Consider the following 13,800-nt stretch of genomic DNA (forward strand, 5'->3'; position numbering starts at 1 on the left):
AAACGCCCAATCCATGAACTTCTGCACCCACTCAGAAATATTTACAGAGCACTGCTTGCTCAAGTGGTGGCTTCCCAAAAGGTACCCCAGGGGGGCATTTGCTGATGCTAGGAAATCTCATTAAGTTCTCCCCATCTTGGCTCTTTGGGTGAGTGAGTCAGCGGACTGATGGCTGGGCCAAGGGTACTTCATGCCTTTCCCATTTTGTGGTTCACTTTCCTCCCAGTGAATATAACCATTAAATAGGTTGAATAGGCCTCCTTCCACCACGGCTACCTCCTTGCCTAATGAGAATGACAAGGAAATTGGATAAAATTGGACTCCTTCAAATCTGAGACACTTTCAATTGAATCTTAAGACAGGCAGTTTTAGAAAACTTAAAATACTTTGACTGTAAATGGCACTGTACATATAAATGGCATCAAATTAACTAAATGCAATTAGCCAAAATGAAGGCAGTAATGGTGGAAAAATTGATGCAAAGTGAAGCAAAATGGCTCAGTAGGATCTGACATTCAAAGGAGGTTAAAAGCTATGTTAGCCAGAGACAAAAGCTAAAAGGCTTGCAGAAGTAAAGTGCTAATTGAGAAAATGAAGACAGAGTTCCTGACCCAGAACTGTGATAAAACCCTTGAAAGGGAAAATATCAGTGTTTTATGTGTTAGAGTATCAGAGAAGGAGAGCTTGTCTTAGATTAACAGCTGAGAAGTGCGATTCCTTCAGAAGGGTTTGACTCTTTTGTTCTCTCAGCCACCCAGATTTACTTGGCAGTTGTGCCAGGTCAGCTCCGACTAGAAAGAGCCCCTGCAGCTCTAGAAACACAATCATTTGTATAGAGAGATGGGTGAGCCCGACATCTGAAAGGCAGGGACTACTTGTTAAGGGGAAAAAGATCTAGATGAAAAGAGCCCTCCACGAAGCTCCCGCACATAGACTGACATTAGAGAGTAGATGGTGCTTTTTTTGTAATATTATTTGGTGAAACTTTGCAAACCAGACACTGGGTTGTTTAAAAAGAAAATTAACACTAGCTAGGTAAAATATCCTGCTGCTTAATTTTGAATATATCGAAAGGCATCCCATTTGCTTGGTTTTCTGCATTTGACCTCTAAGAATGGAACTAGGTACCTCCTTTCAGAGGATTCCTGAAGTCTGGCATTTCTCCCTGGTTCACTGAACAAGTGGTATCTGAGAAGCTCTGTTACAGGGCAGATGCTGACTTGGGCACTGGAGATACACGTGTAAAGGAAGAGGTCCCTACGCTTGAGGAACTCGCAGTCTGATCATGGTTGGGAAGCGACCACAGTGCGGTTCAGTGAGGGCTTCCAATGGCAGAGGCCAGTGACAATGGACCATGTGAAAGATGATGGAAGAGGGGTCAGGGAAAGCAGCCCTGTCTCAGACACCGGCTGAGCTAGGCTTATTTTACTGGCTCGTGTTTGGTGTGCTTTGCACGGGTTTTTGTATGGGAAGCAGTTAGATAGAAGCAGAGTATGCATGACTTTGAGAGCTCCCTCCTTGCCTAATGAGACTGACAAGGAAATTGATGAAATTGGACTCCTTCCATTTTCACTGAGTAGAGCAGAAGTTTGTGGATTGGGTGTTTATTGTGAGTGTGCATGTGTGTGTGTATGTGTGTGTGTGTGTGTGTGTGTTTGGCAGGACGCTGCTGGTTGTTTATACTATACCTTTAGTTGGTGATGCAGTGACCAGGAGGAAAACAGGAAGGGGATGGATAAAAGGTCCATTGGAGGGGCTGTCAGTGCTCCCTCTTTGTGAAGAAGTGTGGATAGGCTGCAGGCAGTGAGCAGCCTCTGAAGAATTCTAAGCAGAGGAGCAACACGAGCACTTTGAATTTATTTATTTATATGTATATATATATATATTTATTTATTTGTTTAAGACAGGGTCTCTGTTGCCTAGGTTGGAGTGCAGTGGTGTGATCTTGGCTCACTGCATCCTCTGCCTCCCAGGTTCAAGCGATTCTCCTGTCCTACAGCTATGTAGGAGCTACTACAGATGCCCGCCACCACGCCTGGCTAATTTTTGTATTTTTGGTAGAGACATGGTTTCGTCGTGTTGGCCAGGCTGGTCTCAAACTCCTGACATCAGGTGATCCAGCCACCTCGGCTTCCCAAAGTGCTAGGATTACAGGCGTGGACCACCGCGCCTGGCCACACAAGCATATTTAAAGACCACAGTGTGAGAGGGCAGGGACCATAAGAACTTTCTCAGGCAGAGGATTCTTGAAATCTGGCATCTCTCTTAGTGCGCTGAACAGGCATCATTTGAGAAGCCCTGTTACATGGCAGATGCTGTGTTGGGCACTGGAAATACAGGTATGAAGGAGGGGGTCTCTGTGCTTGAGGAACTCGCTGTCTGGTTGTGGGTGGGAAGTGATTATGGTGCAGTTGAGTGAGGATGTCCAATGGGAGAGCATCCCTCTACCTACGTCCACTTCTCTCCTTCTTTCTAACACCCATTCTCTGACTAGCCTCAATAAACTTCAAGCAACGAGCTCAATAAGTGGCATTAAGACATGGCAGCAGCATTGCCAGTTTCAGTCTGTTTTCCATAAAACTGAGGGGACAGAGGCACGATGGGTGTATTATTTTCCCATCGTGGTGGATTCGTCACAGTGAAATGGCACCATCCCACAGACAACTAATCACATCTTGATAAATTAGCGGGCAAAACAAATCCTAAGTGTGAATGGATCAGCTCAGTCACAGAGGACACCTGCAAGGTCGGAGAGCGAGAGGGACATTCATCCTGCAGTATCAAACCTACTGCTAGAGTTGCCACTTGTGAACACCCTTCCTTTATGATTCCACCCATTGGTTTGAAGAAGGGTGGGCTCTCACATAAGCAGCCAGGTAAGGAAAGGAAGCTGCCCGCGAACCCATCCACATCCACCTGGACACCATTGACACAGGCGAGCAGGGAGGAGTATGTGCCCACGTGTGCACAGTGAGAAAGCACCTTGCAAACACACAAGCCTCTTGGGCAACAAACACAACCTCCTGCTGCCCACTGAGGCCCGAGCAGCAGATTCACACTTAATCAGGTGAGGCGTTAGAGATGATTTCTGTTTGCAGAGCCAACAGTGAAACATGAATTGTGTGTTTAGACCAGGTGGTGGCAGGAGGAAATATTCCCAGTGGGGGTCATTAAAAGCGAAGCCAAGAGAAAGTCCTCACAGTTCAGCAAGTGTCTACGTTGGCAAAATGGCACGTTCTAATGAACCTCAACAAGGCAACCTTGCCTCTCCTTGAGCCAGAAGCCCACATCAAATAGAAGCAGGGCTCACAGTTGAGATTCAAGCTCTCAGGTGTGTTTAAGGAATTCAAAAACCATGAAAACAAACTATGGGAAAAATAATCTGAACTTGAAAAATTAAAAAAAAAAGATTACTACATTATTAGGAAAAACTGCAGGTTTATGATTATCAAGCAGTCATAGTTGCAGAAATTTCATTAATCAGAAGTACTGCTGCTCAAATAGTAAAAAAAAAATATATATATCAGTGATTTCATTTAATGCATGTGTTCACATGGATGCTGCCGTGCGATCTTAAAGTCACATAAAAACAGGGTTTCTTAGGCCCAGCGTGGTGGATCATGCCTGTGATCCCAGCATTTTGGGAAGCCAAGGTGGGAGGATTGCTTGAGGCCAGGAGTTTGAGACTAGCCTGGGCAACATAGCAAGATTCTATCTCTACTTAAAAAAAAATTAATCTTTTTCAGAACTAGCTGAGCGTGGTGGCATGGGCCCATAGTCATAGCTACTCAGAATGCTGAGGCAGGATGGAAATATTCCCAGTTGAACCAAGGAGTTTGAGGCTGCAATGAGCTATGATCGCACCACTGCATCCCAGCCTGGGCAACAGGAGTGTCTAAACATAATAAATAAATAATATTTCTTCTTAGAGAGCCAGGCGTTTTCAGTCCAGTTTATGCACAGACTTTGCTTTCAGTTTGCTTGTGATGGTGCAAATGCCAGCTTGAGCCATAGCCTGTGTCCATATGAAAATACATTCCATTATAAGTAGTATTCTAATTAGTGCCACTCAGCCTTCCCCTAATCAAATGTCCATTTTGCAAGAGCTGAGAGCAGGGCCTTAGGTGCCCACGAGGTCCCCAAGTATGCACACTTCTCCCTTTCCACCACGTATTTGGGTTCTTGGTGCTCAGCGCAGGAAGCTTTTGATTAGTGAGACTTGAAAGAAGAGAGATAAAAGTGTTGTAATCCTGGCCACTCTCCCTAACACAGTTCTTTGTCACAGCAGGAGATGGCAACTTCATCTATTCCCAAGCTGACGAAAATCAGAAGGGCAAAGTGGCTCGCCTGGTGAGCCCTGTGGTTTATTCCCAGAACTCCGCCCACTGCATGACCTTCTGGTATCACATGTCTGGGTCCCACGTCGGCACACTCAGGGTCAAACTGCGCTACCAGAAGCCAGAGGAGTACGATCAGCTGGTCTGGATGGCCATTGGACACCAAGGTGACCACTGGAAGGAAGGGCGTGTCTTGCTCCATAAGTCTCTGAAACTTTATCAGGTATGACCTCTTCCCAAGGCTGGGGAGGGCAGTGGCTGCAGGAATGCTGAGATGATATGTTGGAGGTTGTGCAAATGAGACGTGGGAATTATTCAGAAATTATTTCCAGTGTTTCCCAACCCTGAGATATTGCTGCAATGATAACCACCTTCATAGCAGATTTCACAGTCTCCTAGATTGCAGGAATAGAACCAATTTGCTGAGAAAGAACACAAAGGGCTTCCGTGTCATCTATTTCTGTGCTTTCACAATGTATCGTTCCTTTTGTTTGCTGCTTTCTCCCGTTTTAAAGTTTGTATTATAAAAAGGGAGTGTGAGGAGAAGGTGCATGCCATCACCAGGCAGCTAATGTGGATTGATGAGTGAAGTGTGTGCTTACGCTGAATCTGATGAATTTAATTTATGTGCCATAGATGGAGCTGAACAAGCATTTATAAACACTGCCATGTGAGATGAGCATTTCATACTGTGAAAATGATCTTATTTTGTTAGGTGATTTTCGAGGGCGAAATCGGAAAAGGAAACCTTGGTGGGATTGCTGTGGATGACATTAGTATTAATAACCACATTTCACAAGAAGATTGTGCAAGTAAGTATGAGCTGCTGTAGAAATCAATGGAGTACTTGCCCAGGGCAAGACTCTTGCCAATGTGATGGTCTTTGTTTTGCTCATTTCTACCTAGAATTTCAGTGTGGCCTCTCGGCACATCATAGGAAATGCGTATGCTGGTGCAACAGGGCATAAAATCAGCCCGATTTACCTGTGTCTGCCCCGTCACCTACCCTAGGTCCTTCATGATGTCTGCTTGATACCTACAAAACTCCACAAATAATGCAGAATCCAAAGATGATAGCTAAGAAGACCCAGCTTACAAGCTATAGATGCCATACCGAAACATTTTGATGAACAGCGGAGAGTCAGACATCTGGATAATTCCAAATATCTGGGTGTATAAACAAAACAGCAGGCCTCTGAAAACTTTGATCAGAATGACTTTAATTAAGAATACATTGTTAATGAACCATAGAAGCCATAATTCTTTGCTTTATCACAAGTAGATATTTCTGACTTTTAAAATATCTGAAATGACTTAAAGGACTTCAATGAGATTCAGAGACTTGGCCTAGTATTTCAGAGTTGGTCTTTATGGGTCTTGTACTAGGTAGATGTAAGACATAGAAAACCAATTCATATTCCCTAGTTCTTGATATATAATTACAAATAGCATTGCTAATGGCAGTGTAATAGCACAGTAATTAGTCTTAAGCTCCATTTGCTACATTGAAACTTTTGTTATACATTATTATATAATAGGATGTTAATTATAACAATATGGGATAAGCCTATTGGGCAAATGTAAGACAAAGGAGGTCTGCTGCCTGTAATGGGGGTTTTGGTCATTTCAGCAACTTACAAAGCTTTTATTATATAATATATTGAATATATATAATCCCTAAAGTGGCAATAATTTGATAGGATCCATTGAAGAAATTGGGCAAAACGAAAGGAGCAATGAATAAAGGCTTGATTCTTCATACTATTAAAGGGATCTGCTTAGTGCCACACTACTTAGCAAATCCTCACAAGAATGATAAGGCTTAATAGTTTAGTTGCAACTCCTTTACAAATTACCCACATCCATATCTACACTGCTGTACAAATGTGTATTTCATGTAGTAACACAGTGTCTGTGATTTCTTCACTTCTCCATTCCAAAGTGAGAGTGATGATGGTGATGTTTTGGGATGTGAGAACAAACTCCACAGACTAAGACAAAGAAACGAAATTCAGTTCAGTTCAACAAGTTCTAACGGAATTCAGTTCAGTTCAACAAGTTCTAACTGACCACATACCATATGCAAAGCAGCATGTGGATGCTCCAGTGAAAGTACATGGCTGAGCCGGGTGCAGTTTCTCACGTCCGTCATCCCAGCACTTTGGGAGGCCGAGGCAGGAGGATCATTTGAGGTCAGGAGTTTAGGACTAGCCTGGCCAACATGGCAAAACTCCATCTCTACTAAAAAATACAAAAATTAACTGGGCGTGGTGGCCCTCAGCTGTAGTAATCCCAGCTACTCGGGAGGCTGAGGCAAGAGAATTGCTTGAACCCAGGAGGCAGAAGTTGCAGTGAGCCAAGGTTGTACCATTGCACTCCAGCCTAGGCGACAGAGCAAGACCCCATTTCAAAAAAAAAGAAAAAGATGGAAGGAAGGAAGGAAGGAAGGAAGGAAGGAAGGGAGAAAAGAAAAGAAAAGGAAGGACATAGCTGAGACAATTCTATGGGACTTTTTCTTTTCTTGTGATTTGTCCATTTAGCTGTAGTTGCTGCCAGACATTGTATTGGGAAAGTCACAACTACAGCTCCATTAAACCACTTTGTTTATTTGCTTATGTTGCTACCAATAAAAATAGTTGTAAGACAATTGTACAATGATTCATCAAATATGCATCTTTGAACATCTGGGTGTGGATGCTATGAGATTATCAACTATTTGTTAATCTTTCGTTCATTCATACATAAAACAAATATCTATTAAAGCACCTATGATGTGCTAGACACTGTTGTAAATGCTGGAATACAGCAGTGGACAAGGCACTCAAAAATTCCTGCTTTGTACTTAGTACCACAGGGATACTGGAACTCTACTTCTTCGATAGCTATTTTATGTATTTATCTATTTTTGTAATACACAGGACACAGTCTCTTGCCTCAAACAGTTGGCATACTATTCGAGAGGCCAAACTAACCCACACCAAATTTAGGAAGCAGTTATCTGCAAACTATAGGATAGTCGCCACATGTGCAAATCTACTTCAGTAGAACCTATATTCACCAGATTTTTTTCCACATTTCAGATGCCAAAACCATGTCTCTTCCCCCTTCTCTCTTTTTTTTTTAAATTTGTTGTTGTTATTGTTGTTTTTGCTTTTTTGAGACAGGGTCTCGCTTCCGTCACCCAGGGTGGAGTGCAGTGGCACCGTCATGGCTCACTGTAAACTCCATCTCCTGGGCACAAGCTCTCCTTCCACCTCAGCCTCCTAACCAGCTGGAAAGCTAATTTTTTTTATTTTTGTAGTGATGGGGTCTCACTATGTTGCCCAGGCTGGTCCTAAACTCCTAGCCTAATGTGGTTCTCCTGCCTTGGCCTCTCAAAGTGCTGGAATTATAGGCACGAGCCAGCACACCCAGTTCACCCTTGTCTCCTAAAACAACAGACTCTGCTAGCAGCAGTGCTACCTGGATTTAGATATGGCACCTTAAAGGCAGTGTTGTGACATCACATTACCAATTTCCTGGTCATTTAACATTGCCTCTTTCTTGATCTATTTGGTGATTTCTGATTGAACTAAAAAATCCAAAAGGAGCCCAGTAGAGACGTGTGTGTGTGTGTGTGTGTGCATGTACCTAAAGGTTTGTGTAGTTTGGTGCATTATATTTTGATGGCAGTTCAAATATCTCTTTCAATTTTGTTTGACTTGTCAGAACCAGCAGACCTGGATAAAAAGAACCCAGAAATTAAAATTGATGAAACAGGTAAATTTGTCTTGCTGAGCAATTTTTTAAAAATTTTACTATGGCTTTCATTGTGTTTATGAAGAAACTTTGTGGAACTCTAATATACTGGTATGTCAAAAAGTTCAAATAAAAAACATCTATGCCCATGGCCCTGGGTTGGTGCTGTAGGTCGGATTGTACTCACAGAGTACCCACTTCCGAGCTGCCCATGAGACTTGGAGAGCCTCGGTGACAGGTCCTGCTTGTACACCTGGTTGAGCCTGGGAAGTGTGCCCACCCTGGCCCTTCCCTGCCCAGTCTAGAGGTGGAACATAAAGGATAGTCAGCTCAAATACACTCAGTTTATCACTACAAAGACAGAAAATTAATGAAGACTATTTCCATACACAGTTATTTGAAACCAACCCAAATTCTTGTGTCTGTTGATATCCAGCTAGGATCTTTAAGAGACCAGAGTCCAATTTCTGAGATAATCCATTGTGTTTGATTCATGTTTTCCCATCTTCCTGTACTGGAACCTTGGTTTTGTGATGACAGTGATGATGATAAGAAGGATTTATTGAACAGTTAGTATGTTCTGAGCACTTTACATACCTGATCTTTTTCTTTTCTTTTCTTTTCTTTTCTTTTTTTCTTGAGACAGAGTCTGTCTCTGTCACCCAGGCTTGGAGTACAGTGGCATGATCTCAGCTCACTGCAGCCTCCACCTGCCAGGTTCAAGCGATTTTCCTGCCTCAACCTTCCGAGCAGACTACAGGCCCACACCACCACACCCAACTTATTTTTTTGTCTTTTGTAAGATAGAGTTTCACCATGTTGCCCAGGCTGGTCTCGAATTCCTTAGCTTAAGCGATTCCCTGGCCTCAGCCTCCCAAAGTGTTGGGATTACAGGCATGAGCCACTGCACCCGTCCTACATACCTTATCTTATTTAATCCTCACAGCAGCTCTAGGGGTTGTATTTATCCCCATTTTACAGATAGTGAGACTGAAACTTAAGTAGCATAGCTAATTAGGTGGTAGCCTCACACTTTAGCCTGGTGAACTATAAATGTGTGTTTTTGCTGAATGCTGCTTTGTGATCAAATGCAAGACCTTTGATCAGAGTTAGGCCTTGCCTGGTATTAGTCCATTCTCAGAAGTTTCCATATCTCCCAGCCAGCATTGTGGGCTGTTGGACACTTGCTCCAGCGTCACTCACAGCTGCTGTGGGTGGTGCTGCACCTTGATCACCAATGCACGTCAGCATCTGTTGCCGTTAGAAATGGGATCCTACTCTATGGCCAGTCGTGGACTTCATAGAGACAAATAAATATTGCACCATGCTGTTAGTAATATGAACACATTACCAAGTCCACACAGAGATGTAAACTGTATTAGAAGTTGTTTCAAAACAATATTTCATCAAGGGAGAAAATATTAATATGCCCTAAGGCTTGTTTTCTCTTGGTTAGGGACTTGCATCTCATATTTTTAGTTTTCTTTGATTGGAATCTTTGTTGATCAGAACACCATTAAGTAAACCCCAGGCATATTGTGCTTTAACATTTTCATCCCTTTTCTAGTACCAGGTAATTAGGCTCAAAGCTCCCATGTTAACAGTTTCTCCTGTTCCACTCTAAAGAAAACAAGTCCCCAGTGACTGAGCTGCAGAGCAGTGCAACTGTCTCTAGTTAAACTGCCAGGGCTGCAAAGATGCTGATTATTAGTAAATGTCTTCTATTCGGCATGACAGGCATGGTTTCTCAATTTGAGCCACACTCTGTTTACATGTCAGCAGCAAGCATTCTCTTGTTCTAAAAAAATCACTCCTTCTTTATTGAAACTACTGTAGACTTTGGGCAAAATTTGTTTGACTTGAAGATTTTCCATATGGGAGAACAAACACATGCATAAACCATGCCAGATCCGGGAAACAGCACCACGTGGAAGGGCAGCCATGAAGGTTTTTCTCGTGCCTGTTTTGGGATTAGGTACATGCACTGGGAATGGTAAAATCCCCTTGCTAAACTAATGTGTGACTCAGCATTTTGCAAAACTTAATGATCACGTATCTAGCCAAGGACTGTAAACACAGATTACAATCTAGGACAGATGGGGCTGCATGAAATCTGAATTAGATGAGCATGGAACCTCCCAGTTTATCCAGAATGGGTTGTTTCCACGTGCTAAGCAGTCTGTCAGAAGCCCCAGCGCCCACTCCCCACTACCACCTCCCACATTTCTGTTCCCAACAGTGAGTCAGACATGACAGGCAAAACTGGGGTGTGTGATTTGCTCCCGTTTCGTTCCTTTCTATTTTTCTGTCTGCTTTCATCTGGTCCGTTGGTGGTGCTCATGGAGACAATATTGTTTTTTTCCATAGGGAGCACGCCAGGATACGAAGGTGAAGGAGAAGGTGACAAGAACATCTCCAGGAAGCCAGGCAATGTGTTGAAGACCTTAGACCCCATCCTCATCACCATCATAGCCATGAGCGCCCTGGGGGTCCTCCTGGGGGCTGTCTGTGGGGTTGTGCTGTACTGTGCCTGTTGGCATAATGGGATGTCAGAAAGAAACTTGTCTGCCCTGGAGAACTATAACTTTGAACTTGTGGATGGTGTGAAGTTGAAAAAAGACAAACTGAATACACAGAGTACTTATTCGGAGGCATGAAGGCGGACAGAGGTGAAAAGACAGTCAGAGGATGGAAATGGAAGCATGGGAGTGAGCTGGGGAGCTGTTGATCTTTCACTATACAGGCTGGGAAGTGTGTTGATGACCACTGAGCCAGGCTTTTCTCAGGAGCTTCAATGATTATGGCCGACAGACATGGACAAGGAGCTGTGTTCACCATCGGACTCATGTGCAGTCAGCTTTTTTCCTGTTGGTTTCATTTGAATAATCAGATGCTGGTGTTGAGACCAAGTATGATTGACATAATCATTCATTTCGACCCCTCCTGCCCCCCTCTCTATCTCTCCTCTCCCCTCTATGGATTCTTTTTGGAAACTGTGCGAAATCCAAGATGCTGGCACCAAGCGTATTCCGTGTGGCCCTTTGGATGGACATGCTACCTGAAACCCAGTGCCCAGAATATACTAGAATCACCGCATTTCAGTGGACTCCTGAAGTTGTACTTGTGTATAATTGCCCGCGTCGTGCATAGGCAAAGAAGGATTAGGCTGTTTTCTTTTTAAAGTACTGTAGCCTCAGTACCAGTATAGTGTGTCAGTTCTGTTTACGAAGCAATACTGTCCGATTTTCTTGCTGTTTTTCCAGTGTTGTATAAACCTCGTGCTTGTGAACTCCATACAGAAAACAGTGCCATCCCTGAACACGGCTGGCCACTGGGTATACTGCTGACCACCGCAACAACAAAAACACACATCCTTGGCACTGGCTAGTCTATGTCCTCTCAAGTGCCTTTTTGTTTGTACTGGTTCATTGTGTTACATTAACGACCCACTCTGTTTCTTGCTGGTGAAAGCCCTTCTCTTTAATCAAACCCTGGTGGCCCACTGACTAAGAAGAAAGTTTATTTTCGTGTGAGACATCAGCCCCTATGGGCAGGCAAGGGCTCTGAAGATTTGGCAACGTGGCTTAATTGTTCTGCTTTTTCTGTAGTTCAATTTCATGTTTCTTGACCCTTTTGTATAAAGCTGCAATATTCTCTCTTACTGTTCTTTCATATGGAATGTATTTTCAAACGTAAACTCTTTTCTCTTTCTCTCTCCTATCTCTCTTAGAATTGGAGGATTTGCCATTGTCCAGAAAAGAAACTTGCAGCTTTAACCTGCTGGGAATGGCAAACGATTTTACTAGACTTTATGTTTAAAAATAAATAAATAAGGGAAATTCCTAACTTTGCCCTCCAAAGTCTAACTTTGGTTTTCTTGTTAACTGGTTAAAGTGACAGTATCTTTTTTCCTTATCTATTCTGTTCAAAATGACCTTTGATAGAAATGTTGGCATTTAGTAGAAATAGTGATAAGTTGAGGAAAGAAATAATACAAATTGGCTTTCAAGTGAGACCCAAAGGAAGAACTGGATAAAATCTTCCAAATATCCAAAAGCATGAGATTTTTCTATCCAAATATGCAAAAATGACCCAAGAGAACCTTCTTGTTTTGCTACTGAGTCACACAAGGGAAGTGGAAGGGAGAACAGTTAATTTAAGAATGAAACTATAAATCCTGATGCCTGAGGGTCAAGTATTTTAAGATAAGAGGGGGAGAAACACATAAAGTCAAAACAACTGTTTTAAAAATTCATAACCGCAACCTTGAAAAAATAGACTTAAATGAATGCTTCTAGAAACTTCCAGTGGCTCACAAAGAATAAGCCTGCCTTAGGGCTGGCAACATCTAAGCCTCTAACAGCACAGGAAAGCAAATATCTTACCAGGCAGCCTATGAATTAACCCAAAGAAGCTTTGGTTGTTTTTGGTGGATTTTTATCATGCCATGTTGGACATGAGATATGTAAGATCTTCCTTTCCACACTGCTAGACGTCTCACTCAAAGACATTTGTTGGGAGTCACATTTGCATCATAGATGAGACCGTCCATTCATCTTAGTTAAATTGGATTGAGAATGCCTTTTGTTTCCAGGAAAGTATTGATCACCATGGAAGAAGAATAGTTTTTTGTCCCCAGAGGCATTCATTTAGTTGATATAATCCTACCAGAAGGAAAGCACTAAGAAACACTTGTTTTTTGTTTTTAAAGGCAACAGACTTAAAGTTGTCCTCAGCCAAGGAAAAATGATACTGCAACTTTAAAATTTAAAGTATCTTGCACTGATAAATATATTTAAAAATTATATGTTTATAAAGTTATTAATTTGTAAAGGCAGTGTTACAAAATGTTCAGTTTATATTGTTTTAGATTGTTTTGTAATTTTTAAAAGTGTAAAATAACATATTTTTTCTTTATGGAAATCTATAAAACTTTCTGTAGTAAAATGTTTTCATTTTACTGGTATATTATTGCTTCATGTTTTGTACCATCATAAGATTTTGTGCAGATTTTTTTTACAGAAATTATTATTTTCTATGACAATATGACACTTGTAAATTGTTGTTTCAAAATGAACAGCGAAGCCTTAACTTTAAATGACATTTGTATTCTCAGACACTGAGTAGCATAAAAACCACATAGAACTGAACTGTAACTTAAATTCCAAACTATGACTACTACATTCCAAAGAAACAGTTGAATTAAACATTTTCATAAAATATCACACACCTGATGGCTTTTATTATATCAGCACTGTTCTAGTTAAAGAAGTTGGTGACATGCCACCATCCAATAACTTTCAAGATTTTTAAAAGTTCTCTTTTTTAAAATATCCTGATAAGGAGAGAAGATTAAGAAGACATTTTCCGAAAGTAGAATCTCAGCTCAAATTGGACTCTGTCATGATAAGGAATACAGAATTCGATGTTAGGAATGGAAATGATCCTAAAATGTGTGTCAAATGTTCTATATGTCATTTGGTAAAGTTTCTTTTATCATATTCACTCATAACTTGGTAAGTTTTGTTCTTGCAGAAAATAGTAATGAACCTGGCAGTATTTATTCAGGTACCCATGCTACATTTAGGTAATGGGAAAAGTTGGGTATGACATTACAACTGGCTGTTTGCTAATTCTTAGGAAAGTTTTTATTCCATCTGGGACCAGAATAATAGGAAAAATAATAACAAAACAAAGACAACAGAAGTGTCAAGTCAAAGGGGCC

The 13,800-nt window shown here is 41.8% G+C and overlaps 1 protein-coding gene across 2 annotated transcripts in view; it reads left to right on the forward strand.

Annotated features, from left to right (window-relative positions):
- The window catches only part of NRP1 (neuropilin 1), a 157,662-nt gene extending 144,363 nt beyond the window's left edge, over window positions 1-13,299 (forward strand). The window contains exons 14-17 of one of the 2 annotated variants that reach the window (XM_030798131.1): window positions 4,289-4,560; window positions 5,053-5,149; window positions 8,046-8,096; window positions 10,443-13,299. In XM_030798131.1, coding sequence (XP_030653991.1) covers window positions 4,289-4,560; window positions 5,053-5,149; window positions 8,046-8,096; window positions 10,443-10,732 — 710 coding nt within the window. In that variant the 3' untranslated portion in view covers window positions 10,733-13,299. The remainder of the gene's footprint in view (window positions 1-4,288; window positions 4,561-5,052; window positions 5,150-8,045; window positions 8,097-10,442) is intronic. The other variant, XM_030798130.1, reaches the window with a different exon arrangement.
- The last annotated feature ends 501 nt before the right edge of the window (window positions 13,300-13,800 follow it).

Source organism: Nomascus leucogenys, chromosome 18 (genome assembly GCF_006542625.1).
Source record: "Nomascus leucogenys isolate Asia chromosome 18, Asia_NLE_v1, whole genome shotgun sequence".
Taxonomy (NCBI): Eukaryota; Metazoa; Chordata; class Mammalia; order Primates; family Hylobatidae; genus Nomascus; species Nomascus leucogenys.